Below are 27,646 nucleotides of genomic sequence, written 5' to 3' on the forward strand. Positions count from 1 at the left end.
TTAGAAATTACAAACACAGTTTTATTATGTAACAGTTTTATCAGGTACAACAATAAATTTGGATCAGCTTCAAAAAATAAAGCATAGGTAGAATAATAAATTAATAAATAAACAAATGAACAATGACAAAATGACAGAAGAAGAGTTACGAAATAGGAGTAATATGCATACTAACTTGGAGTTACCTATTTAATATTTATAAAATTTTATCAATATCATTGATACGGTGATTACAGTTGTACAGTAGGTAAATAACCATACAGAAAAGAACTCATAGCTCTGAATAAATACAATAGCTGAAGCGATGAAAAAAAATTTAACCCTCATGGTTTAGGAATCTGTTCCCACGTTGATTATTGCCTAAAATAAAAATTACCTAACATCAAGTAAATAAGACAGAATAAAAAATCAAGCCTTTGAAGCATAGGTAAGACATGAAATGTATTCAAATGGCAATGTTTTGCCCGCACTTGCGGCAAATTCAATGATAGATAGCTTGAAAGTATGAATCTAGTGCTAATACACATAGATCCTTGAACCATTGTGTGCGGAGAGCTGATAGTAGATTTACACTTTCAATTTCATTATCGTTACACATTGGACACACAACTGAAACTGAAGGAATAGTTTTAGTTCAGAGAAGCTGAAGATTCCAGCGTATTGAAAGTGTACCTGTGTTGCAAATCAGATTAACTTTGTATATGCCAATTAATCATGGACCACTGGATAGAATAAGAAATTAAGCACTACAACAAATGTTCTCTGAACACAATTTTGTGCAGAGCACATTAAGCAGATCAAAAACTTGTGAAATTAACTCACAAGCGAGGAAGAAACAGAAAATTCTAACTTCACGCTCACAAAGAAACCATAATAAAGGTGGACCAAAATTAAGAAGTAGAATCAACCTGTATGTTAGGCAAATGTTTAGAGCTTGATTTTAAACACACTTCTTTTCTGCTCTGATGTGAGATACTTTCAATCTTATAAAAAAAATTGGGTGAACATGAAATTTTTTCCATTGTAAATTAGACCAAAATCAGTTTAGTGCTCAATTCGACTCGATTAAACTCAAGTTTTTTAGTGAGCAGGAAGTGTAAATTAACAAAAACAAGAATCATTATTTATCGTCGATTTGTTGATTGACAGAGCAAAACTTTAAAAAGAGAGGATAGATGAGTTTCTTGAGTTTTCATTTCATTTTCAGAGAGAGTGACATTTTTCTCATCAGAGAGAGGAAAATTAAAAAATCCAAATTATATTTGCTTTCTTTTCCATATTCCCCTTCAAATTAATAAGATTGAGTTTTTTCTTTTTCTCATAAAACTCTCCTATTGTCTTTAAATATTGCACAGCTATATCACAACTTTTCAGTTTAACTGGATAGTAAATGAGAATCAATTTGACAGACATTCGAAAGTAATTACAAGTTTCAATAAACAATTAATTGTGTGAGATGGAAAACGTTGATAGACCTCTTTTAGGGTCTGGTTTTGCTTTAATACATTAAGGGAACAGAAATAATAAAACTTAGAGAGGAATAAATGCAATAAAAAAGGAAAATCTCTGAGAACGGACTTATTAAATTCCCTAGATTTTTTGGTGATGAAACTTCTTGTTCACTCTGGCATTTCCTATGGGTAAAAACTTTTATACAGTGGACAATAATTAGTTTGAGAAATGATAGTTTCCTAGTCAACTCTGAGGTTAGCACCAGCTTAATGATACCTTCAGCATTAAATCTTTCTTTGTATCCTTATTACATGCGTCTCAAAGATAAAGGGTATTCACAGAAAATCACGACATTCCAAGTTGACCCAACTGCAAAAAGAGAAACACAGAAAAATTGAGATCAGTTTTTTTCATTGATAAGATTATACATAAATATTATTAACTACTTGAGCTTCCAGTAAATTGAAGTGGACTGAGAGAAAGTATGTACTTGCATGGAAAAATTCAGATTAACGAAACATCCCGCTAATTTTGAATTTAGTACTTTCATCAGATAATTTAAAATTTCAAAGGACCATATTTAAGTTTCAGCATCAGTGATCTGTAAGTTTATACATGGATAAAAATAGAAACAAACATTTAGAATTGAATATTCACACTATTTAATGCAATTAAACTTAACAGGGTTTTAATAATTGCTCATTGTAGTTTGACAATCGAAAGACGCATAACAGGCAATGAGGAAGGATTTCTGTTCATCCTTCTGCACTATAAATTTTAGTCTGTTAAACATTTTAAAGAAGATAAGTTCTGTTCCAAATTTTGAAAGTTTCCTATAAAATCAGCGCATCATGCATTTTCTGATTTCCTCTCTTACAAGCTTGACTCATGCTGCTTGAAAGAGACCCCTCTTTAATCCCTACTTGAGTGTTGCCTAATATGAGTAGATGTGACTGTATTGAAGAAGGTGAAAAAAAGCCAAAATATTAACAATTGAGACATATGTGTTGGTGATAGTCCGTGCAGATGAATAAAGAATACTCAAAAAAAGAAGAACAAAAAATGTTGAGCTAATCCCAGCAGCCTGATTGTAGAAATTTCGGTCCGCACAACAAGAATCGAAAATCGATACATAACACGGCGCAGACAGGCTGTGTCTTGTCGTATCTTGCCAACATAGCCAGTTAATGTTTAAACAATTAGGCTGCAGGTCATAATGATTAAACGACATAGTTCTGAGGAAATGGTACTTAAGGCTTAAAATAGTCATTTTCAGAGCTACAAATTGTTGATTGGTGAGAAGATCAGTGGTATTTCATCACTTAGCAGAAATCATGGGTGGCAGTAGCCATCTCCGAACAAAGTCTAAACACAGCATTCAGCACACCAATAGGATCCTACTAGGTTCTGGCTAAAAAAAGGGACAGATAAAGATATTCTTTAAATGACCATCTAACACTCAGTGGGTCTTAAGGCTGGATATTTGAAAAATTATTTGAAATCCACTTTCTTCAATTTCAATAAAATAAAATATTTGGCTACATGTCAACCACAAAACTTACCAGAGTATATCGTTGTTCCTCTTTCTGTAATACTCTACTCGTTTGCTCCGAGTCAAACTTGACTAAAGCAGCCAGAACACGTGCGAGAACCTGAAAACAGGAAAATATACACCTGTATTCACGACAGTTGAAAAATTACTGTCTCCAAAACTAATCCCCGTTTCATGGGTAAACCCTTATTTTACAGGAATTTCTGATTCTAAAACTTATTTTAATACATGATTTAAAGTACAAAAATTTCATGATCATGATGAATACTGATGTAAATTTCTCAAATCCTAAAAAGTTCAGTGAGACTCATATTCTTTGTTTAAAAGAGAAAAAGGGTAGATTTGGAAGCGTTTTAAAATGTCACTGACATACCTGATAGGATTAGAGTCACAAAGCTCTGGATCAGAGACCAATTTTCTTTTGAAGCACAAAATAAAAAAAAACAGCTCAGTTTCCTTTACATACATGAAACATCTTTGGGTCCCAAGTAAGAAAGTCCGTCTCAGGTAAAAGAGCGAATAAGACTTTTTAAACATAGCTAGGCTGTTAAACAATGATTCATACTAAATGCATAAAATCTTGCGATCACATTTAAAGGTTTCATACATTAGAAAAAAAGAGATGCTAGCAACAAAAAACAAATACAGTTCCGCCATCTTGAAGGCATTTTTCTCACACACATGTTTTAGTTACCAGTCTCACATCAAAGAACTCCTCAATTTTTTAGTGGAGCCTATAAGTGTACTCAAATTAGTGATTTTCATCGGTACTTACCACGGGTTCTTTACCCATCATATATTCATACAGTATGTTCCTCAAGTATTCCATTTCGGTGCAATCTTCGAGGTCTTGCTCCATACACTCTTTTGGTTGTCTAAAGGAATTTTTCTTGGAGAGGAGTTGTTGCAATTCTTGCACCTCGTGCCTTTAATTTAAAAAAACCAAATTACAGCGAAAACTTTAGTTGCAAAATAAATAATAAAATCAATGGATAGGGCAACTAAAAAATCGACCAAAATTTGAAGGATCAAAAAATTTCAGAGAGAAAACATGAATTGACAAGGTGCAAATTGAAGCATTATAATCTATGATTTCTCATTTAAATTTTACGTATAATATGATTCGTACAACAAAAATTACTGAAATAACTCCTAATTGAGATATTAATGTTTTTTCAAGCATTAATTGTGTTTTTTATACAATAATTTTGTTTTTTATGCATTTTAAACTTCTCGCTCATATAAAACAATGATCCACTTGAGTTAAGGCTCACATTATCAACATTACTGTCCCTGGAGAATTGCCGGTTTTTCCTTGGGCTTTGACGAAAACCCCGTTGAATAAATTTCCTGCATCTCTGACTAATCTCAGCCTTGCTTTTACATTATCATTTGCATACTCGCCATCATTCCTTCTCATACCATGAAGTCAGACCACTTGAAAGTACTGCTTAGCATGAAATAAACATTATTTTAATTGGGAAAATATTCTGAAGGAGGTTGCATTAGAAAAAGCCAGAATGTTAGAACCTATATCAGTGAGAGCTGTGCTTAAGAGTCTTGATGAGGTGTTCATACATGACTTTTGAATCCCAAAAAAAAGACAAAAGAGCAAAATTTGTAGATTTCGTATGTCTCAATCATTTTAAGGTTTTTCTCACTTGTAAAAATAAAGAAGCAAGGACGATGAACAAATAAAAAATCTTACTTGCGGAGACTCCTTTCATCATTTAATTCTTTTTTCAGAGCTTTCAGTTGAATGTTCAAGGACTCGACGGTTTCGGAATCAGCTCCTGCTGAGTTGGCTAATTTTTCTAATTCCTAAAATCAAACATAGAGAGAAAGCATTATTACAAAGGGAGTCAATAAGAAATTTAAAACTTTTTTCCCAAAAATTTCTTAACTAATACCCATTACTTTTTTTTTTTTCCATGAGAGTTTAGTTTGACAGCACTTAATGTAGGGCCATTCAGGATTAAGTCCAAACATTCTAAAAAATGAGTCTTTGGAAATGTATAATTGTTCCAAAACCCTTTAATCTCCACATAGCCACAGCCCTCCAATATTAAGTAAATCATTTTTTTTCATTCCCACCGGAACAAAATTTGTGGATCAAATTACATAAGGAACAGTAAGCAAAGGTAATTTTGAGAGTTCAAAATCATTTTCAATCTCAATAATGAGGGAAGCTCATTTTATGAGTGATTTTGGAGGTATTATTTTACAGAAGTCTACTCGGACAGTTTGAAGACTCTGTTGACTCCGCATAAAATGAGATTAGAACACATGCTGCCCTGTTGTTGGTAAAATGTCATTCTTGTATCATCATTTATTTATCTCAGTAGACACCAAGTTTTTAAACCTGCTCTACCTCTCTATCTAGCTTTCGTCAAAATGAGTCAGGTTTTCAGCTTTGATCTTTTAAAACATTTTCCTGGTTTATTATCGTTGATAATTTCAAGGAAACTGCATAAAATATCTTTTGTTTGTTTTAGATTTTAAGTTTTTATTTTTTCAGCCTCGTCTTCAGATTGTTTCCCTTTCTTTTTAATGTTCATTTGTTATGTTGTAAGGCTGCTATAGTGCATTTCGATGTGTTTACTGCAAGAGGTGCGTAGTTTGGTTGATGCTCTGAATACTTTCTGTTTTATGGCTCACAATGAATTACCTGCTTCTGATAAACTGTATTGGCTGCAGGAATGTTTTCACAATCAATCTGGAAAAGGTGAAATTAAAATTTATAAAATAATTCAAAGAAAAATGCAGGTAAATTATAACAAATAAAAAAAATTTTAAAAACAAACTGATAATGAAAGAAACACAGAATAAATAAATTAGTCTCAAAACACAAAAATATTGCATTAAATTTTTAGAAATTTGGTAAAAAGCAGTCATATTAACTGCAAAATTATGAAATGATACAACTGAGGAAAAATGTAGGAGCTCAAGCAAGCTATTAATCATGAGAAAAAACAAACCAAAAAAATTGAAAGTAAGTAGTGAAAAGAAAAAATGGGCGAAAAACAGACTGCGAGAATCATTATTGTAAGTTTCATAGGTAGTCATTATTGTAATAATTATTAATATTGAATTATTATCCTATTGTTGGATACCTAGAACTTTCTTTGATGGTAGAAACAATGAAATAATGATGAGGTACAAAGATTGTGTCCAAATCATGCAGATATTTCAACACTCTCTGTTGAAATTCTTGAGTTGAAGACTTTCGATATCTCATTACTTAGTCGAGGTCCATTTTCTGACTCTCGACTCACTGCTCAAATTACAAGTGAATTTTAAAATTTATAATAAAGGCTCAGGTCATTTAAAAATGTATTCAGTAAACATATAAAAAAGGGGGGAAAAAGCAAAGGAAAAGAAACAAAACATGGAAATACAGTTTCAAATGAAGAAGAGAGAAAATAAATCTAATGATGGTTTTTAAAATATAAATGAAAAGAGATCCTGAGTCCTGAGTTGGTAAAAAATTAAAAGATTCATTGGAAATAATTAAAATTGAAGCAAACCTTTCGTTCCTGGTGCCATTCTCTAGTTAATGCCATAACTTCATCACAGTGCTTCTGTTCAAGCTCAGCAATTTTCTTATCGAGGAAATTCTTCCATTTCTTAATAGTGGCATTCATTTCAACAAGATGTGCTTGTTTTAGTTCTTCAATTTTCGAGGTAGCTTCCTGAAATTATAATAACAAATGTTTTAATAACAATTCAAATTAGGTTAATACCTTCTGAGAAAGTTTATTATAATTACTTGTTAGTCCCTAATCCCTTATCTTATCATAATAAAGGAAGCGAAAGAAAGTAATTTTGTGGCAGATTGTTTTGGTCATGAATAAAATATGTACAACTCATTTCTGGAAGTTTTAATTTTTTGAGTGTCAATTTAATGAAATAACTAATGCGGAAAAAGTGTCTGCTCTTGGATGACTGGCTATACTATTACGTACTTCATTTTTGCACAGAAGCCAAGGGACAGTTCTTATTGCAAGAAAGTGAAACTTTATTTTTAACACACAATTTGTAAACAGTACCAATGTACTGATTATGTGCTTACTAAGAGATACGAGGCGCCTACCAGACAAGGAAGTGGTTTGGTTGATGATATGACAAAATAGCTCAATAAAGCCTGCACCAGCTTAGATTCTGATTAATAATTTAAGTATAGTAGAGGAATTTCTTACCAAAATATTTGGTCTCTTTCATTGAAATAAAGTTGGAACAGAAATTTCAAAACATACATATGTAGTATGTAATTGACTACTGTCTCAAAATTTCACTGTCGATATGTAATTGAATATTTCAAGACATTTGAAAGCATGAAAATGAGGATTGAAAATGAGTCAAACAATAATGGAACAAATGAACAGCATGGGTCAGAAAGGAAACAAATGAATGGAAATACTCATAAAGGCATCTATCTACATAGGGAAACCAATAGCAGATATGTTGTTTTTTTAAGTAAGCTAACAAAGACGGTTCATTATGGATGAGCAATGTATTAACAACAAAATAACATATGCTTACTTTCTCTGTCTGTTGCAACTGCAAACGAAATTCATCCAGCTGTTCATTCTGAAGTTCTTCTGATTCTTTGGCATCTTTGATGATTTCTCGAACCTCCTTGTTCAATCGCCTTTCTTGTTCCAACTCTTGCTCTGTAACAGTGTATTAAACACATAACATATTGCTTGTGGCTCAGAATTTCCTAAAGAGTATGAGGAAAATAGAAAATAGTGTTTGAAATTGGTAGGTAATACCAAGTTTTCCTTTGTATTATCTTGAATAATCTTATTACTTTTGAATAAAGAACTTGAAATTCTGTAGTAGCCATTATGTAGTAGTCATCATCTTCTAAAATAAAACATTTTCCACCCAAATAAAATTAGAAACAGCAAAATACTTATCAATTTAAAAAGGGTGTAAAAAGTAAGATATAGTATGAGTTGCTGAAATAAATACGAAGATCTGATGACTCCAAAAAATAAATTGATGACTGATTTTGACTGCCCACAAGACAAAACTACCTGATTAATAGGTGCTTGTAAAGTTTTCCACTTTTTACAGGAGTGAAAAGACAGCTTTTTATTGAAGAAACGTTTCATTCCTGTTTCAGACGAAAAACAGTTAGAGGTGTACATACTTAGAAAAAACCCAAGAGAATATCGAGGTCATTATTTACTTCACCGACGACAGGATAAGCCTTTTTAAAACAAAAGAGGAGGAATGTAGAAACCAAGGTGGGAGCTTTTTCTTGTTTCTGAGAATGAAAACTTTCCTAGGGTTGTTCAGCAAAATTCCTCACTGACATCTACTTTTTTGGGAAACTTAGAGAAACACACACGCATTTCCACTTATTTAACGTTTCCACTCACAATTTAAAGAGCTACTTGGGACAGTTCCTATAAACATTTACTGACAAGTCCCTTGACGTGAGTCTTCATTTGAACACTTGATGCTAAAAAAAACAGTAATTTCTAGCACTTGTTAGTGTCCTTGTAGTCAATGTTCAGGTTCCACCTCAAACTTTTAAGATCCATTTGGCCACCAGGCATGATTTTTATCAGCCTATTTTGAAAAAGCTATAGAGATTTTTGTTTGTGCAGCAAGACATTTTGTAACAAGAAAGGACTGCACCGACTTTTAAGTGTCTTGTTAGGATAATGCAACCTAATTTCCAATACTAAAACCTGATTTTTAGATGCATTATGCGCAGGATATCCAGTGAAGTTCAGACTAAATTTAAAATGATTGAAATCATCCTTGTCGGGTAGTGAAGCTATCTTAATTTTATATTTATAAACTTAAAATCTCTTTTCCTGAAACCCAGGACAATATGACTAAACAGTTATAGGTATCTGAATGACAAAGACAAAGTTTGTGAATAATTACCATGGTATTTAGCCTCCAAAATTTCGTACTCTTTGTATTTTTCTGCCAAAAGAGATGCATAGCGTTTTTCAATTTCATGAATTTCTTGTTGGTGACGTAATTCTAGATTTTCAATTTCTACTAATGAGAGATCTGATGTAGCGTCTTCAACTTCTCTTGATTTTTCCAGCAAATGGCGGGTTGATGCATTATTCAGCTGTTTGCACTCACTTCTGATGGCTTCCGATTCCACTGACATGCTCCCTACATGAAAATCTTTTACCTCACTATTTTTGAAATTCAACTGTTCTTTTAATTCAGCAACTTCCGATTTCAATTTTTCAATTTCTAATTCTTTTTGACTCCACTCTGCGGAATGCTCTTCTCCTATATTACTTAGCTCTTGGTTACCCTGATCAGATTTTAAAGCATCTATTATTTTGTTTTTGCTAACTAATTCCGCCTGCAATACTTTAATTCGCTCTGAGTAATCATTTGTAATCGTTTCTGAAATTTGGACTCTGGAGATCAACTCTGAAATTCTCTTTTGTTGAGCTTCTATTTCTGAATTTTTGGAGTTGACAGCCTGTTTGATGTCTTTGATTTTCTCACAAAGCTCAAACTGAATGGATTTCAATTCACTTTCACGATGTTCAAACTCTCTTGCTATGATATCAAAGGATCTTTTCTTCTCCTCTACAAACTTTAATGTGTAATTCTGGCAATCAGTTAGCAAGTTTAAACAATCCTCTTTAGTTTTGTTAAATGTTTTTGCAAACTCAGCTCTCAGAGAGAGAACATCATCTTTCAATATAGCCAGGGCTTTCTTCGTTTCTTTAGCAGTTAGCTGCCATTTTTCCTTGCTCTCCTTACAAACTTCCAGCTCTAATCTAAGGTTGTTTAAGGCTGCTTCATTGTGGGAGGCACTTTGGTTTGATTCCACTAAATTTGAGATAAGCTCTGAAATTGGCTTTTGGTTTTGCAAATGGTTTGTCTCCAGTATGTTTTTTATTTTCAAAAATTCACTATGTTCGTTTTTGTATCGTATCTTTGCTTGTCTTTTAAGCAATTTTCTAATTCTTTTTTAGCATTTTCTGCTTCTTGCAGCTTTGTTTCATAATCTTGCAGTTTAACATGAAGTTCATTTAATGTAAGGTCATATTTTTGAAGTTCTGCAGCAGCACTTTCATTTTTATTTTTTAAATCTTTAATTTCAGCCCGAAGTAATTCTACTTGTGATTCATCATGACTATTTTGTAACTGCTGCTTCAATGATGCAATTGATTTTTCTAGATTCGTGACTAAATTTCTATGACCTGCAATCTCATCATCTTTTGAGGACAATAAACCTTCCAATGTTTTCAGGTTTGAAAGGAGTTCATTGTTTGACCCTTTTAACGACGTCATTTCGTTTTCAAAGTTCTTTTCTGCCTTTGACAAGGAACTCTGCAACTCAGTGAGAGAAGTGTCTCTTTCCTCAACTGTTTTACTTAACTGGTCAATTTCTTGTTTGAGGCTTGAATTCTTATCTCGTATATTTTCCAGTTCTTCCGATTTTGCATTTAAGTCACAGACTATTTGCGCACATTTGGAAGTTTCCTCCTCGAATTTCGATGTAAGAGAGACAAAATCCTTTTCCAATTGGTCAGCTTTCAGGTGGTTTGACTTGTATTTTGTGAGCTCATTCTTCAACTCACTAATTTCACTTCTAAGGCTTCCATTTTCTTGGGTTTTCAAACCCAGTTCTTCCTTCAAATTCGTTAAACTTTGCCGGTAATCGGATATTGTAGCGCTGTAGTTGGTTACTTCTCCTTCTTTGTCTTTTATTTGTACTCGTAAGTCTTCAAGACTGCAGTTCAAATTAGCTATTTCCGACAAATATCCTTCAATTTGTTTTTCGTACTGAGTTTTCATTTGCATCCACTCTTCTCGCTTGGATCGGAAATCACTTTCCATTTGATTGACCTTCTCGATGGATAAATTTAACTTTGCTGAATTGCTGAGGGAATGCTCATTGATATGCCTTAATTTGGTTTCTTTCTCATTTAATTCTCCTTTGAGAAGTTCAATTATATTTTTCAGTTCACATACGGACTTTTTATCTTCTGGAGGAGGTGAAAGAAGGAGTTCGTCTTCAAGAGGCACCAACAATTCTTCGCCATCTTCTGGCTTTTTGACATCATTTCCTGAGTTACTTGGAATATTCAATGTACCATCCATCAAATTAGCAATTTCTGTGGTGTTCAGAGATAAATCTTTACAAGATTTTTCCTTTGACAAGTCTTCAGGTTCTTGGGGCTTAAATTCAACTTTCCTTGATTGCAACAATTCGTTCTCTCCCTGTAATTTTTTCATCAATCGGTCCTTCTCATCCAGCAATCGCATAAAATGACTTTCTGACGCATTTAGTTTTGCAGACCATTTTCTCTCTAATTCTTTCTCAGCTTTGGCCAATTTTACTGCTATGTCCTCACTTGATTGCATACTCGCCTCCAAATTGGCAACTGGAACACAGATTACGGAAATTACTTCGGATCTTCTACAAGTAAATTTGAATTTTGTAATTTAAAATTCATAAAAGTATAAAAATTTTCAGAAGAATCTGGTTATATACACATGCTTTCTTAAGAACATGGTAAAAATAGAATTTACAGACTTTCCATGCAGCTGATGTAAAAAATCATGTCTGTGATTGCTTAAAAGAGGAATGAATAAAAAAAAATTCGCTAGGTCTAGGAAAAACGCCTCTGAAATTGCTCTATTTAAATAATACATGGGTTATTCAAAAGTCACGCACCACTGGCCATAAATTTAATTCTAATTAAGATATTGACTTGCAGTTTGCGACGTTTTTCCTTATATCAAGGGGAAAACTTTTACAGGTACTTTCCAGTTTTTGACCCCCTCAGGGGGAGGGGGGCAACTAAAAATTTTAAATGGCCACCCCCCCTCATGGCCAGTGGTGCGTGACTTTTGAATAACCTTGTAAACTGACAGATGATTGGAGCAAATGATTGAAAATTCAGAAAGGTGATCAAAATTCTAAAGAAATGGCAAAGTATCTTATTAATGCCTTTAATTTTTACAACAAGACCCACAGCATGTCACATATCTCGTGTCAACAATCCGCAATCACACATCTCGTTTGTGGTGTCTGAAAATCTCTGCCTCTATGTTATTTTTTGAGAGGGGAACAAATTGGCATCATTCCTTGAAGTTTATGCAGAATTTTCTTCAAATAAAGAAGAAAAATCGTGACAGTTTTAAAGAATTGCTGTTGAGTAGTTTTCCGTTTAAAAAATAAAGTATGACAGGAAGTGTGCGATGTTGCAAACTGAGTTATGTGATTGCTGACTTACATTGTCGATGTATCATATTTTCTACATTCCTGCTTCTCTGGTAATATATACATATGTATTAAGTTTACATTAGATTTGATCATCGAATGGTTGAATTTGCCTCTCACCTCCTTGAAAAGAGGGGAAAAGGAGGGATGGGTCCATGCTGTGTGGCATGTATAAAATATATTCAAAATCTTACCTTTGTCACTCAAACGAGCTTTTTCTTGAAGAGCTTTTGCCAGAGTTTCTTTCAAGTTCTTCACTTGGGCTTCTTTACTTTCTAATTCCAAGTATATAGATTGCTTGGTCTCAGCCGCTGAGATGGCAGCTTCCTCTTCACTTTTCTGTAGGGTTTCAACTAATTTTTGTAGCGAGACAACTTTATCTTTCACAGTGGCCAACTCCTTCACTTCAGACTTTGAAAACAAAAGGGAAAAAGAGGTTTTTTAAAAGAAGGCAGAAGTTGTTGGAACCATTAAAGATGCAGGTTTTTCCCGACCGTTATGACCTAAATGCCTTGATTTTTTTTTTACCAAACCAAGGATGGGTCAACTTCTATTATTTATTAACAAATTTACCTCAAACTCCTTGATATTTCTTTCAATGATATTCATGGCTAATCTTGCAAACTGCTTAACTCAGTTTGTGACTTTACCAACTATCCAACCATCTCTATTTCATACTCAGAAATATAGTCATCGTAATTTTTTTGAAATTTCCATGACTTGTATACTTACTTTCAATTTCAATAATATTCTGTTGACAGAACAAGCAATACCGTATCATTACAAGAAAAATAAAAGAGGTACAGAAATTTTGTAGCACTGGAGTCCAGATTAGTGATTTCTCATAATGACCATCGATGTTTTTTCCTAAAAGTTGTTAGGCTGGCTGTACAAATTTCATGAGAGGAAAAGTCTTGGTGTATTTCATGTCATGTTTCTATATGCCTCGGTTTTCTTTTAGATTTTCCAAAAACATTTTTTTCTTGACTTTTCATCTAATTTTCATGATTATATTCTGAATAATAAAATTAAGAATGAGAGAAGATCATTTAAGGAAAATCCTGGCAAATTAAATGATCTTAACCATTCTAAAGTATTTTTTTAGAATAGTATGAAGCACGTTCTGTTACAGATACATATCCCGATTTTTCAACCCTATTTCTCAAAAATGGATCAGTTGTGTTGGTCACAGAACCATATCATGATGCTTTATTCTTGTAGAAAAGTTAAAAATGATAAGATCTGTCCAAACAGCAACGTTCTAGGTTGAATATTAACCGAGATATCGCGCCTTGAAAAACCGATTTATGATGTTGTCAATCGAGGTTGTGCATAACATGCACGTCGGATGGCATCAAAAACCCGAATTTACAAAGACAAAAACTCGGTTAATATTCAATGTAGGAAGTTGCTGTTAGGACAGTTCTTCTTATTTTTAGCTAATCTACAAGAATCAAGCATCAAAACACCATTCTGTTGCCAGCGCAACTGGCCCATCACATTCTAAAAAATTTGCATTCAAGCACCATGGCTAATCATCCAAAACAGCGACAAGGGCTAATGATTAGGATTCTAACCTCATTTCCCTCAAGAAAAAAACGCTCTCACAGATGAGTGAAAATAAAGGGTTTAGAACAACTGGAAAGACAAAGATTCAAATGGGCATAAAGATGAAGTAAACAAAACGAAAAGACTCACTTTTAATTCGGTGTTTTCTTTGTTTAAATCCTTGATAGTGTTTATCTTTTCGATGATCACTCCTTTGGATTTTTGAAGGAGCTCTTCTAGATTCTTGATCTTTTCTACAAAATCATAAGTGGAAACAAGTGGTTAGTTAGTTTTGTTGATGTACAATTAACTATTTCTTTACTTATTCATTTGCAAGTGCATGCTAAAAAGCGCAAAAAGGCGGGTAAAATGAGTAAAATTATAAAATGGCAATGTGACTCAGAGGGTAAAATTCTAAATGAGAAAAAAATGGAAACTAGAAAGATTAGCTAGGTGGAATATTCTGCCAAACAATTTAGCAGCATTGGAAGATTTGGGGCATAATGGGGGAAAGAAATTCCATTAGAATATACAAACCTTTTAGTGCTGCATCTCCACTAGATGAAACAGGAGGGAATGTAGCAACAGGAGAGGTAGGTAAATTTTCTGAGCTTCCGTTTGTTTTACTTAGGCTTTCTGTTTCTATTCCACTTTCGCTGCTGTCTCTTAGGTAGCCAATCTGGAAAAATTTCAGTGCATAGTTATGATTTTCGTTTACAGAAATTTAAGCAAAAAAACTGACATTTTCCTCAGTTTTTCAAGACTTTATTTGAACCTTTGGCTCAATTTTGCCAGGTCAGTCATGACATTGGTTAGTCCAAATTATCTCACTAACAACTGAATTTACTTCATTGATAACGAGGTTCACTTTATGCTACATGTTTTATGTAATGGTCCATTGTGGCTTCTCGTGCTATCCGAAATCCCTTAGAAAAAGATGGGTAAATTTTTAGTTTCTAAAGAAGAAGTAAAGTACTTTATTTTCAATTGATTTTCCTGGATCTTACTTTCAAAGTCTTGTGCACTTCCTGGAAAATCTGCTCTAGTGCAAATTTTTAGATATTTTTGTGGAACCTTCGTCGAACCTTCAAGGCAAATATTCAGAATTTTTCCTGGCCTATTACGGAAATACCTTCCTTTCCTTGGGGTTTTAGAATTTTACAGACTCATACGTGCACTCATCTGGTTAGATAAGAAAGTTAAAGAAATGTTTTACTTGTTTGCTACTTTGCAGGTTAATTGGTTAAAGCTTGGTAAACCACACAGTTTTAGGGTCGAGTTTGGTGAGTTTCACAGTTCTCAGGTTTTAGACTTACTTTGGTATTTAATGTGTTGATTATGTGATCCCTTTCCTCAATGTCATTACGTAGAGATTCTTCCAAATGTGCTTTGGCTTTTTGTTCCAACTGACACTGCTCTTTCAGGTCCGCAATTCTTCTCAGAGCCTTGTCTTGCGTCTCACTAAGAATTGACTGAAAATGTAACATAAGGTAAAAAGGATACTAAAACTTCAAATTAATGAGAAACTAAGATTTAAAATCTGGTTTTATCACTTGACTTGTGTGCATTTTAACATGACCTCCTGAACTGTTATGTGAATAATGTTTCCTCATGTATTTATTAATTTGGTTTGTAGTTTTAAAGTCGATGATGATAAGAAAAAAAATTCCAATAAAATAAGGCCCAAATGCTGTAAGGAACATGATGGAATATTGCTGGGTCCACACAACACTGAGGGGAAAACATAGTCAAAATAAACCACGAATAAAATGAAGTTCAGTTGAACATTGAACATAAAATAATCTTTTTTTTTATTTTCCTCATTATGCCTTCAGAAATGTTCAACATAGATGACATATGATGCCAAGATTGTGCCGTGATAAAGCCATGTCTAGCAACATATCCATGATGGTAATTTAATCCTGTCTAGGATTTTTTAGAGGGGCATGCTGTGTTCTGATTGAGCATGGCTGACTAAGAGGCTTTAAAAAGAATGAGACCGGAATCAGTCTTTCACTAAGACCCCAGCAAAGTATCTTTAATGTAACTGCTACGGCTGAACTCCCCCTCCCCTTTTGTATTGCACTGAAATTCACTAGAGTTCACTACAACAAGGTGGAGAAATGGTGCTGGGTCCACACTATATCACAGGGAAATCAAAGCCAAGAAATTCGAAAAAATTTTGGAACTTCTTGGCTTCGATTTCCCTGCAAAATGGTGTGGACCCAGCACCATCTCTCCACCTTGTTACATACGGTATTCAGGCCACTTCTTAGTGTTTTTTTCTCGTTCACTACAACTCTAATTCTAATTTTTAGTTTCTTCTAACTTGGATTTTCTCTCAAAATAGTGTGGACCAAGCACTATTCTACCATTCTATTAATGATAAGAATACTCTTTTTTCCCCACGTTTTTTATTTGTAATTTTTTCAACTATCAAATTTTTTTCAACCTTGCAAACATTTTCATTAATGAAGGTTAAATTGAATGTTTGCAAGATACACATTAATGCATGGCATGTTACGCTATTTTTATACCCTGAACAATGGCATAGCATACTTTTCGATAAATCAATCAATCTGCCTTTTAAACCTGTGGAAAAAGATTGATTATCAAGATGATCATTGCGAACACCTTGATAATGTATTCTTTACCATAGTTTCAAATGGAAAAATATTGACAGCCAATGGTTCATGCTTCGCTAGTGACTCTTAGGAATTTTTAAATGATTGGGAGATTAAAAAACTTAAAATTTTAGAACTTTACAAAAAAAAATTTACATTGAAAAACTTACTTTCGCTTTCTGATTTTCTTGTTCTAGCTTTTTATAGTGCCTCACTAAATCCGAATAACGCCCCTTGTATTTTTGATATCTAGACTGAATCTTACGACATGTGTGGTACAGTTTTTCTTTAGATATGTGGTCCAACTGGTAACTTGTGAAGAAGTCCTCAACTTCGCTGGCATTTGACTCAAGATCAGACTAGAAAAGGTAAATGAGTCTAATTAGATAAAGTAACACCAAATGATCTATAGTTAGTGGCTACCTTACAAATCCTGCAATCAATCAAGCAGTTGTTTAGTGGTAAGTTATCTCAGAAATTTATGCCATGGGCATGGTTACATATACGTGCACATATTCTGAAAATAACCAAAAGCAAGAAGTTTTATAAGATGCAAAATTAGTATAATAAAGATATTCTAAGGATTTCTAAGAACTTTTTAAGAATCACTCAAGGAAATTAAGGGGGGACAGCAAAGGAAAATTTATGACACAAAGCATTCACTATCGATGTTGACACGTTAACAGAGAGTAAGAATTTTCACAGAGCTAGCTGCACTTTAAGATCACGTTAATTGAAGCGACTAGTTTCTAAACTGATCATTCATTAAGTTCGTTAGTTGATTCACATTGGTTATTTATTAACCTTTCACTTTTCTAAGTTGTGATAATACACGAGCGGTGGTTACCATGAGGCATGTGTCTTTTTACATGAAATTCAAATTGCTTAGCATGCCATTTATGTGCACATTTATTTCTATCCTATCATCGAAAGGCCAGGCTAGGCAAAAACCACGAAACTTCACCCCAAATTTTGAGAATCTATTTTAAGTAGATAAAACGCTTCGTTAAAAAGAAGCCTGAGTATGTGCATTCTTCTTTCTTTCAGAACATGTACTCCCTACCCCACACTTTTCATCCTAAACAAATTATGTAGAAATGAAAGCTGCCTAGCTTTAAAGTAGGTGATATGCTTAAGAAAAACTAGCAAAATGTGCGATAAATTCTTGCTAAGCACAACAGAAAAACTTGAGCAGATTTAGATGGAGCACTCCTGATTCCATCAGAGGTAAACCTCCGATAATTTTTCTTGGGTACATCAAATTCTGTACTGAGAATATACATTGCCAGCTCAGGAGATACTACTATACCAGGCTGCGGAATCCCTTGTAACCCATCGTGTCTGTTGGTAAAGTTTTGCATGAGATGTGAGAAAAAAACTTTACTAGGTCTCTGCAATTTATTCTGGATCAATTAGGTCAGAGGTCTTTTCACAGTGTACTTTTCAACAGCTCCCTATGGCAGATGAAAATTTTGAAAGGATTAAAGGTGATTTTGAAAAATGTCGCGCTATAAACATTTGCACAAGAAACTCCAGAAAATCAACAAACCTGAAATTGATTGAAGGCACTAGGCGATTCATAAACAGGGAACAAATCATTTGTAGCTGATGACAGTGATGATCTTCGTGAGAAAGATAAAGTTGACATTCCATCATCATCCCTGAACTCTGTCTTGTCTTTAGATTGCTCTGTTTGAGAAATTCCTGCAGTCATGCAAAAACAATAAAGAATGACAAAAGTTGCAATTTTCAACTGGAGCACACTTGTTCACTAAAACCGCTCAAAAATTTGGAAACATAAAACAGAAAATAATTATAATTACTGAGGGTGGTAGAAACCATCACTAGTTGACTTTAATAATTACATGAATTGAAAATACTCCCTACAGAACATTCTACATTTTGTAAAGAAAGCATTATGAACTATTTCACAGGCAAATTGTTCAAGACTATCATCTCTCAGATGGAAAATCAAAGTATCGTTTGAAGTGGTTGTACATACAGACTTTAGTTCTAGGTTCCAATAAATGAGGGATTCTTGATTTTTCAGACAAAAATTTCTTCCAAAGGCCTTTTGGAAGCTGGCACTCCCGCATTTTATCTTCAACCCCCCATTACCACTCTTCCTCTGTGCGGGTCTTTTGTCTCCTCCCAGGAGAGACCTGATTAAGCTTTTTTTTTTTTTGGCAGCCTTTCTTCCGCCATCCTGCTTGTATGACCATACCAGACAAGCTGCTTGGTCATGATGTCCAGTAGGATGAAATTTTCAATTTGTGAGATTAGACCCACTCTTTCATTACAAATTCAATCCCTTATTAAAATTCCTGATGACATCCTCCAGAAATCCATCTCTGTTGCTTTTAGCATACTTACCTTTTGTCCGTTACAGAAGATATTAGAATAAAAAATTTGATCTTGAAAGAATTCGAATCAACTCAGTTACAACATCCCAAGAAAAAACAGCAGAGAATCAGAAAGAGATACTGTCATACTTATTTTCTTGACTACTAGGTACATTTACCTACATCTCTATCCATGTTTCAAAGTCTTAAAACATTTACACTTGAAATAATGCTCAAGACGAACAAGTTGATAACTCACACAAGAGGAATGGCTTACCAGAGTCATCTTCTGAAATGACAAAGTGATCATTTAATGTAGCCTCTGAGGTGGAACTTGTGACGGAAGGTGCTACAGCCTGGAAGAAAAAACAAAATACTTGATTAGGGAAAATCCACTCCTACATTTTCACCCTCCTCCCAACGGAGCAGGGAGGGAAATACTGCCACAGAAAGGCCATGGTTGAATATTCCATGCTGATAAAAGTTGGCCAAAATTCTTACGCACAAAAAATGTTTACAAAATCTTGGCGAGTTATTCACTGATTGAATCTAGAGGGATTTAGATACTTACTTGTGCTAATTGTTGAACAGATGCTTGAAATTTTAAGGGTGATTGCTTAACTTCCTCCGTTATTTTATCCTTTAACTTCTTGAACATTGTGCTTGGAGCTCAAATAACGCCACAGTTGCTTAAAAAGTAGATTTGAAGAAAATTAGATGAAAATCCCCACTTGAAAGGAGGGATTAGTGAAACAGGAGCTACTTATCACATGATAACATCCTAATTAGACAATGATAACCATATTTGGATTGAAAACTTAGCACAAAGAGATTACAAAGGGTAGTAAAACGATGGTTCAACAAAAATTTACGTCTTAGATGAGTTAAACACTACAATAAATGCTTATGTAATTCGGAATAGTGTTTTTTACTAAAATTTTGGGATCTAAACAGAAACCTAACCTTTCAATACACGTATTTACTAAAAAGTTTACAATTTGCAGTGATCGGGAAACCGTTTCGTCACCGAACAGTCACTAATCATCAGTGAAAACTTCCACTCCCATTGGTTCCCGCCAATTCCGTACAAGGCTTGGCAAAATATACGAATTGACGCGGGACTTTTCAAATAAGCGGGAACTACGCTGGTTGCGCGCACGCGGAAAATTGGCAGTACGTTGTGGACGGTGATGATTTGTAAACAGTACAACTTCTTATATCTTCGGTGGGCATTAGATCTCCATTGATCGGATTACAAACGGATCGAAATACTAGATGCATTGAGGTGACGCATGAGGACTCATAAAGCAGTAAACAGGACTTGCTCTTAAGTGGTAACGATAACTGGTATTATGGAGCGATTTCCGTAACCCGTATACACTCTCACTAGTCACTGGGGTACCGCGCGCGCGTCTCGTCGGGGCCATCTCTGCCAACAGGCCAACACCTAAACAAACAACAACAACAACAACTCTTCAGCTTTATTGGCCTGAGATTTTCCCACATTTTCTCAGATATTATTTCCGCTCCCGCTCAAATCATGTATTCGTATTGAATTGTACCTGCACGTGCAAGAAAGTAAGTGTTATTTTTGTATTTAAATCTACCTACTTATTTATAATTTATTCATTTAACTATTTACCCAATGACATATGAAAGCTCATGAAGTGAAGGAATTCAGACGTCCAGTTAGGAAATTGAATGACTCTGTTTCTTATGTAAGTATTTACAGAGCAACGGACAGATCACTGAAAAGAGCCTAGAATGCAATGGAAATTAGGGGGCTGAGTGTTGAAAATTTGTGTTTGTCCCATAACAGTGGAGGTATGTTATCGGTCAGTTGTAAGGATTGTTTTCTCTGCAATGCCTTAAGCAGGTCGAACAATTGACAAACTATAGGCACCTCCTCTCACATTCTGTCAGCCAGTCGATTATCCAGCCTGCAGATACAGGTATGGCAGAGAAAACAAGCATGGTAACGGACTGATCACATAACTCAATTCCTTCCATTGTAATCTTGTCTTGTCCGACAGACAAACTCAAAATTTCAATGATTGGTCTGCAGGGTCATTTAGAAGTACTAAACAACTCCCTGATCTACGAAATTAAACCTGCAGGCAGATAGGGAAGTTGTGCCTCACAAGTATCAATGGGGCAAGACGTGCCCAAGCGTGTATTACGTCTGTTGAGTCACTTGATTTTTTTGTTGTGCTTCACTTGGATCTAATCGAGACAAGTCTTGAGGTGCATTATTGTCTCTCTTTAAGAGCAGGTTGTCAATTGAAAATTTCTGCGGTCTTATGACTTTCATGTCTCAACCAGTCGTATTGATAACTCTATTGATTTAAAAGACTAAGCATCGCTGTGATACGGATATTGGAACAAAACAGGTGATTTAACCAACCTACCAACCACGCTACGCTTCAATGGCCCAAATATTGAATTATTATCTTTGTCAGTGGGACATAATGAGACTGAGCGGAAATAGAATCATGTCATTTCCTTGAGAATGACTGGAAATTTTGGGTTCATAGTATTCCATTAGAATTCAGATATAAGGCCCATGTTTGATGATCTCTCATTTGGAATCATCTTACAAGGATGTCAAAGAGTTCAACCAATACGGCATATTTCAGCTTTATCTTACTGTCTCCTAGGACTGTAATCATTTCAGGTCCTCGGTTGGTATTTCACAATTCATTATCTGTTGTATGGCAACACATGAGTTGTTGATCTCAGTAAATTGCCCATCAAGTTGCTCAGTAGAGCGTTCTTCAACTACCGTTGAGCAACCTGGGTGACTAACAACGGTTATCCATTGAATTTCTCAGTGATCCAACGAGCTCCCAGGGATGCTGGATTGCTGTGATGTTCGCTTTGTTTTTGTTTACATTTTGCCATCAGAGCCGATTTGACTGCTTGGAATCGGCTTTTCCATTGTAGCAACGATTGAATGTGCCTAATTTCTCTCCCCCCATCTACTATGAATGAGGATTGTCTTCTCATTAGAAAGTAAATTTGTCCACCAAAACAGTCCACTGTATGACCCAAAAATTAAAATATTTGCATAAATCTCTCTGATACATTTTGATGAAGGCAGCTATGTCACAACGCAAGATGGTTGCGAGCATCATGTGGTAATTTAATATGAAGGTTGTTTATTTACTTTCAAGCCACTTTCATTTTGTCATTGTGCAAGTTTCCTAGCAACTTTCTCGATGAGATTAACAACCCATCTAATTTATGAATGAAAGAAAAGTGATTATTATTATAGATTTTCTGAAAATAGACAGAAAAGTGTGCATGATTATATTCGGTTGATGAATTGCTGCCAAAGTTGGGAAAATACGATAAGGATTTTCCATTATTATCCTAAGTGATGTTTATTATATTTCAGCTCATTTCTGGAATGATGACGAGTCCATCTGTTAATCGCACGCATATGCTTGTGTCTTTTCATTGAAAAGAAGATGACCCTTCTGGCATCCTAATCTCATCAGTGAAAACGGTACTTTTCAGTACCATGGTAAATGTGCTTCTTTTTCTTCTCTTCGCATATACTTCGTAGTTTGTATTCTGTCCTTTTATCTTTCTCTATCTGGCAATACTACTATCTTCTATTTTTTAGTTGCTACGTAGAAAAGGGAGTTTTTGTTTCCATCCTTCTGTAATCTATCGTGACTGAACATTCTTCATTTCAATCTAAGGCAGGGTGAAATATTTGTTTTGTCTACCACAGAAGTCTCGAAGGCACTTCTGAGAAGTATTTTTAATATTTGAGAAGTATCTTACAAATGTCTAGGTTGTAAGTCTTATGTTCTATGTTTCTTTTTTGGCAGTGAGAATAATGCCTGAAAACATATGAATACATTAGAATTTCGATTTTTCAATCCTGCATAAACCATCATCTGAAAATTTAATACATAAAGTACGGTAATATTCTCCAGAGAGATAAAAAAATATTTGGTTGATGTTCTTCCAGAACATAGTATTAATTCTCACTCATTTGTTTCGCAGGTAAAAAAAGGTTCCCAGGTCTGTTTTCAAGATTTGAGAAGAAATGAGTGACCGGTAAGTTCTCTTTACGTTCAGCTTTCCACATATCTTCATCACGGTCAATTGCACAGGCGGTTCTACGGGGGTGCTAGCGGGTACCGGGCACCTCCTATCAAAAATTAAGTACTGTTACCGGAACCGTCAAAGAGGCTTTTGGGCAAGTATAAACGTCAAGAAAAAATCGTATCATGAAGGGCCGAAAATTGGCAATATTTTTATTTCATGAAGTTTTGAAATCTGCAGGTGTCCAGTATTCAATGATGATGGACAAGGGTGATAGGAGGAGGGAGGATCTCGTCGAAAGTTGACTTCTGGTAAATCATGAGGTTGATATGACTTGAAGAATGTTTCAAAAATCGCCCACGCGCGAGGGCAGTAGTTTCCACGCAATGAATTCATCCTGACTCCAGACAGCTGATTGACAAGAATGTTTCAAAAATCTGTGCAAAAATCCATGTGAACAGAGTTTCTCCAAAATAGTCATTGTAAAGACAAAACTTCGTTCGACTATGGTACAGAATCGACTGAAACATGCCATGATGCCGTTCGTAGAGAGAACAGTTGCTCTTGAAATAAGCTTCGAAGACATTATTGAAGAGTTCAAGAAGATGATACTGTTTGAACGGAGAATGCACCTGTATCGTCATAATCATTTGAGTGTGAAACTCTTATTTTTTTAAATACGTAGTTAGTTTCTTCCCTCGAAAATTGAAGTCCACGAATAAATATAATTACCTTCACTTCTATCTTACTTTTTATCTTCTACCTTCACCTCTATTTATTGCTTTTTTAACCAGTATAGAATTTAATATACAAAAGACCAAATTACTGCTTTCAAAGATTCTGTATTTGCTCACACAGAGTAAAAAATCCCAGCAATTAATTGAAAATGTTTTAAACAGAGTTAAATGTATCCTGGGGGTGAGTGGAGAATTTCCCTACACAAAATACATTCGGTGCAGTCTTTCTTTTGGAGAAAATAGGCAGGGAAAAGGCTGAGGTGAGAAATTGGAGCATTAAGGTTTGGGTATGTTCACCCAAACGGGTTGCTGCGCTCCATGCATGTACATAGGCTGTCCCAAAAGTTTCGCATCGGTACACCGTATAAGCCAACAAAGAAAGCTAGCAAGTTGCGGTTTGCAGGGTTCTTTAGATCAACTCATTAGCTACGAAACGAGCTCTTGTCGAGCTTATTTTGTCAAAAATTGACCAAGATTCAGCGTTTTTTCGGAGACGTGTTGGGTGGACCCCTCCAAGATTTTAGGACTTCTTTCAAGAAAAAAAAGAAACAAACAAACGAAGTTTCAACATTAGATGCGTGTATTAAAATAAATGCGACCAAAATAAGTATTCCTAATAAAGCTTACACACTTTATGGCTCCTCATCTGACAATTCTAAGCTTCTTCTTTCTTTTTCAAAGTACTTTCCTCCAGCTTTGACGCACAGACGCGAGCGTTCTTCCAATTTGACCAAAATCATTTTTCCGAAATCCTCGGGAGTGAGAGTTCCAAAAAAAGCTTGAGCTGCGGCCTTAATTTCAGCAACTGAATTGAACCTGGTACCTCGTAAAGCATTTTTTAGTTCTGGAAAAAGCCAGAAATAGCAAGGTGCGAGATCCGGGCTGTAGGGGGGGGGGGGGGGGTGCGGGAGGATCACCATGTCCTTTGACTCCATAAATTCGCGCGTGAGAATGGACGTGTGTGGACGAGCGTTGTCCTGGTGAAGGATCCTTGTTTCCTTCATATCGGGGCATTTTCTACAAATATGGGTTCGAAGAGTATTCAACACACTGATAAAATACGCACTATCAACCGTTTGCTTAATGTTAAAACTGTGTTTGTTTGTTTTTTTTCCCCCCTAAAAAAGTCCTAAAATCTTGGAGGGGTCCACCCAACACGTCTCCGAAAAAATGCTGTATCTTGGTCAATTTTTGACGAAATGAGCTCAACAAAAGCTCATTTTGTAGCTAATAAATTGATCTAAAAAATCCTGCAAACCGCAACTTGCTAGCTTTCTTTGTTGGCTTATGCGGTGTACCGATGCGAAACTTTTGGGACAGCCTATGTATTGCACAGATAGTCATAACAAATCTAGCAGGACCTATGATACCATTTTGGTGGTGAACATTTCCTCTACAAATATTTGACTTGTCACATCCTACCCTTTGATTTCATGCAGCATCTAATGTTAATTTTCTTTTATTCTTTCAGAAAAAAATCGTTCAGCCAGAAGGATGTGGCTAATCTCCTGAAACGCCTCGCAGAAAATCCTGCTGCCCTTGAAGCCTGCCTAAATGATTCAGGCAACTCTTCCAGGCATGTTGCAGGAAATGATTCATTGCCATCAACGCCATTGTTTTCAGGCAACACTTCCAGGCATGTTACACATTTAATGTTTAATTTATTTTTTTAATTTTTAAATATTTTTTTTTCTAAATTTTGTTTTTCTAAATTTTTATTTTTTCAGGTTACATCAACCCAATAAAATGAAAGATACTCAAAATGGAAAACCAAACCTAATAGAGAATACAAAATGGGAAGAACAAGAGAAAACATAAGGAATTAACCCCAAAATATTGATAAACAAGATAAATAAAAATAAAGAAATAAACAAAAATACACTGACCTCTATTTTACTCCAAGAATAAAAGTTAATAAACTCTTTAGTTAAAAAAGATAACAAACAAATACACAACCAGTTGTAACCAACCGTTTTTTTTTTTATTTTTTTTCATAGAAATTAGTTTTAAATCGGAGTTTAGTTAATCGGGAAATGTTTCATTGCCATCAACGCCGTCATTTATATCTCGTCCCAGGCCTTCAAGTAGTGTCAGCTGCTCCACTCCCATTATTCCAAACAACAATTTTTCTTTTTCATTAGCAAAGCATAAAAATCAGAAGAATCAGAAGGAGTAGTACCCAGATTTTACCAGAAAGGTCATATTAGTAGACAAAAACTGCCGAACAACTCCGGTCGGAGAAGAGTTAAAGAACTATAGGTCACAAAAACGGATTTGTGACACCAGTATTTTTGAAAAAAAATGGTCTGAAACCCAGGTGAAAGATCACATCAGGACTATTTTTAAGTCACATATTGATGAAGAGGAAGACTTCGAAATCCTGCAAGATGAAGGAGGCGCTTTAGTCGAAATCAATCTTGCACCGGGGTTATCCCTTACTGGCGACATTTTTATCAAAGAATAAGTTAACTGGAACAATTTTGTATGTTCGGATCATTGAAGGCGACTCAGATACTTCCGAATTGAAGGTTGTACCTTCCCCAAGTAAAAGTAACGATTCAGATGATTCTTTAGATTCATCTGACTCTTAGTAGAGGTTGCCCCAACAGGTGGAACCAATCCTTAAAAACAAAAATTTGTTTGTTGCCATTTTTGTCAGATTTACTGGGCTTCAGCTTGTTGATGACTGCTTGGAGTTCATCATTAGTGATCTGATGAAATTCAAAGCAAGAAGAAATGGAGGGATAACACCTATTAAGTGTATCAAGAGCTTCAGAGCTATCTATAGTAGGGGTCCAATTGGACTGCATTTTGCAATTTTGAACTATAAATTCTAGCCCGGTTCAAAAACAACGTATATGCCATTAGTTTCCCTATGCACATAAGTGTTTTTCCAGAAGAGCCAGAATTTATAGTTCCAAATTGCAAAATGCAGTCCAATTATAGTCAAATTGGCAAAGATCGTGCTGAACTCATTCGAAATTTCACCTGGAGCAGTTATCTCTTTTCCATGGATCTTAATAGATTGGATCCATGACTGATGCTCAGCTTTTCTCCCCTCATTAATAATACTCCATATTGATTTTCTTCTGTTTCTTGATCTTCTTATTTTAAACAGTACCTATGCTGAAAATATCAAGAAATTCGGTGTTATAAGGAAAAATTAAGGAAACACCTCTCAGGAAACTTTGTTGCGGGACTAGAAAATTTAGTGTGCATCAAATCTTCCTCGTAGTCATTCAGTCGATTTCATTTCTTGAAATTTTGTTTGCTATTTCTTTCTACACAATACTTCCACTTTTTAAAATGTCATATTATTTACATGCAAAATCAATAAGAATTTTATTTCATGTGCCCCAAAATTCAGAAAATACCTATCAAACATCAGGAAAAATTGGAAATCATCGCAGGAAACTCCAAAATGAAATTAAATTCTACGAAATAATATGCAAGGAATTATCAATAAAATACCGTGTATGCAAATTCACTTGCACTTGACATGTCTCCCAAGGTGCATTTCGGTGCTCCCTGGCTCCATCATCCGACATTTTGAGGGAACTCAACTTTTCCCTTAAAATGGCTGATGATGAAGAAAGGGGTCTCCAAAGCACATCCTGTCAATTATTTAAAGCGTAAGTGAGTTCGTTATAGTTTAAACATGTCGTCCAATATAAAACTTGCTACTCAGTTGATGACATTTTTTGTGTTTTTCAAAGAGATTCATCTTGTACGTGCTAAGTTCTGTGAGCAGTGTGTCTTGACAGTAATATGGTCCTCGATCCATTCAATTATCTGCATGTGATTGACACTATGGATCAGCTATTATATTTGTTTCTGAAGTTACTCCTCGTCTATGTAATCAATCGTAACGGTTTATAAAAATTAAATGGAAAGAAAAAGATTTTTATGGATGCTAGAAGAAAGATGAAAACTGTGGCTTATGAAAAATTGACCAAGAAAGGGGTACGTGCAAAGCATATCAATCTTGGCTGGTGCCGACGCCTTTGAAATTGGCTACATTCAATCTCTAGGAGACTTCATTTCTTACCCTTATAATATGTCTGCCTTCTGCATGGCTTGATTTCTTCACATTTAATCCA

General features: G+C 34.9%; 3 protein-coding genes across 5 annotated transcripts in view; 1 reads left to right on the top strand and 2 right to left on the bottom strand.

Annotated features, from left to right (window-relative positions):
• On the bottom strand, window positions 1-9,905 carry LOC140223765 (uncharacterized). Its single transcript, XM_019040927.2, has 8 exons — window positions 8,912-9,905; window positions 7,547-7,677; window positions 6,532-6,696; window positions 5,673-5,720; window positions 4,713-4,825; window positions 3,780-3,930; window positions 3,015-3,104; window positions 1-1,821 (listed from the first exon to the last, which is right to left on the bottom strand). The coding sequence occupies exons 1-8, from the start codon at window positions 9,147-9,149 to the stop codon at window positions 1,798-1,800; spliced, it is 960 nt and encodes a 319-aa protein (XP_018896472.2). The 5' UTR covers window positions 9,150-9,905; the 3' UTR covers window positions 1-1,797.
• On the bottom strand, window positions 9,905-19,750 carry LOC109030119 (uncharacterized). The gene is made up of 9 exons (XM_019040929.2): window positions 19,322-19,750; window positions 19,028-19,106; window positions 17,958-18,112; window positions 16,579-16,767; window positions 15,101-15,256; window positions 14,322-14,463; window positions 13,935-14,038; window positions 12,431-12,647; window positions 9,905-11,394 (listed from the first exon to the last, which is right to left on the bottom strand). Exons 1-9 carry the CDS (start codon window positions 19,406-19,408, stop codon window positions 9,905-9,907), a joined length of 2,619 nt encoding a protein of 872 aa, XP_018896474.2. The 5' UTR covers window positions 19,409-19,750.
• LOC140223838 (uncharacterized) overlaps window positions 16,732-27,646 on the top strand; it is a 16,534-nt gene continuing 5,619 nt past the window's right edge. Inside the window, exons 1-5 of one of the 3 annotated variants that reach the window (XM_072295959.1) lie at window positions 16,732-16,869; window positions 19,755-20,328; window positions 22,148-22,276; window positions 22,768-22,821; window positions 25,018-25,182. In XM_072295959.1, the coding sequence (XP_072152060.1) occupies window positions 22,811-22,821; window positions 25,018-25,182 (176 nt within the window). In that variant the 5' untranslated portion in view covers window positions 16,732-16,869; window positions 19,755-20,328; window positions 22,148-22,276; window positions 22,768-22,810. Of the gene's footprint in view, window positions 16,870-19,754; window positions 20,329-22,147; window positions 22,822-25,017; window positions 25,183-27,646 lie in introns of all 3 variants that reach the window. The other 2 variants (XM_072295961.1, XM_072295960.1) reach the window with 2 other exon arrangements.

This window comes from Bemisia tabaci, chromosome 2 (assembly GCF_918797505.1).
Source record: "Bemisia tabaci chromosome 2, PGI_BMITA_v3".
Lineage (NCBI taxonomy): Eukaryota > Metazoa > Arthropoda > Insecta > Hemiptera > Aleyrodidae > Bemisia > Bemisia tabaci.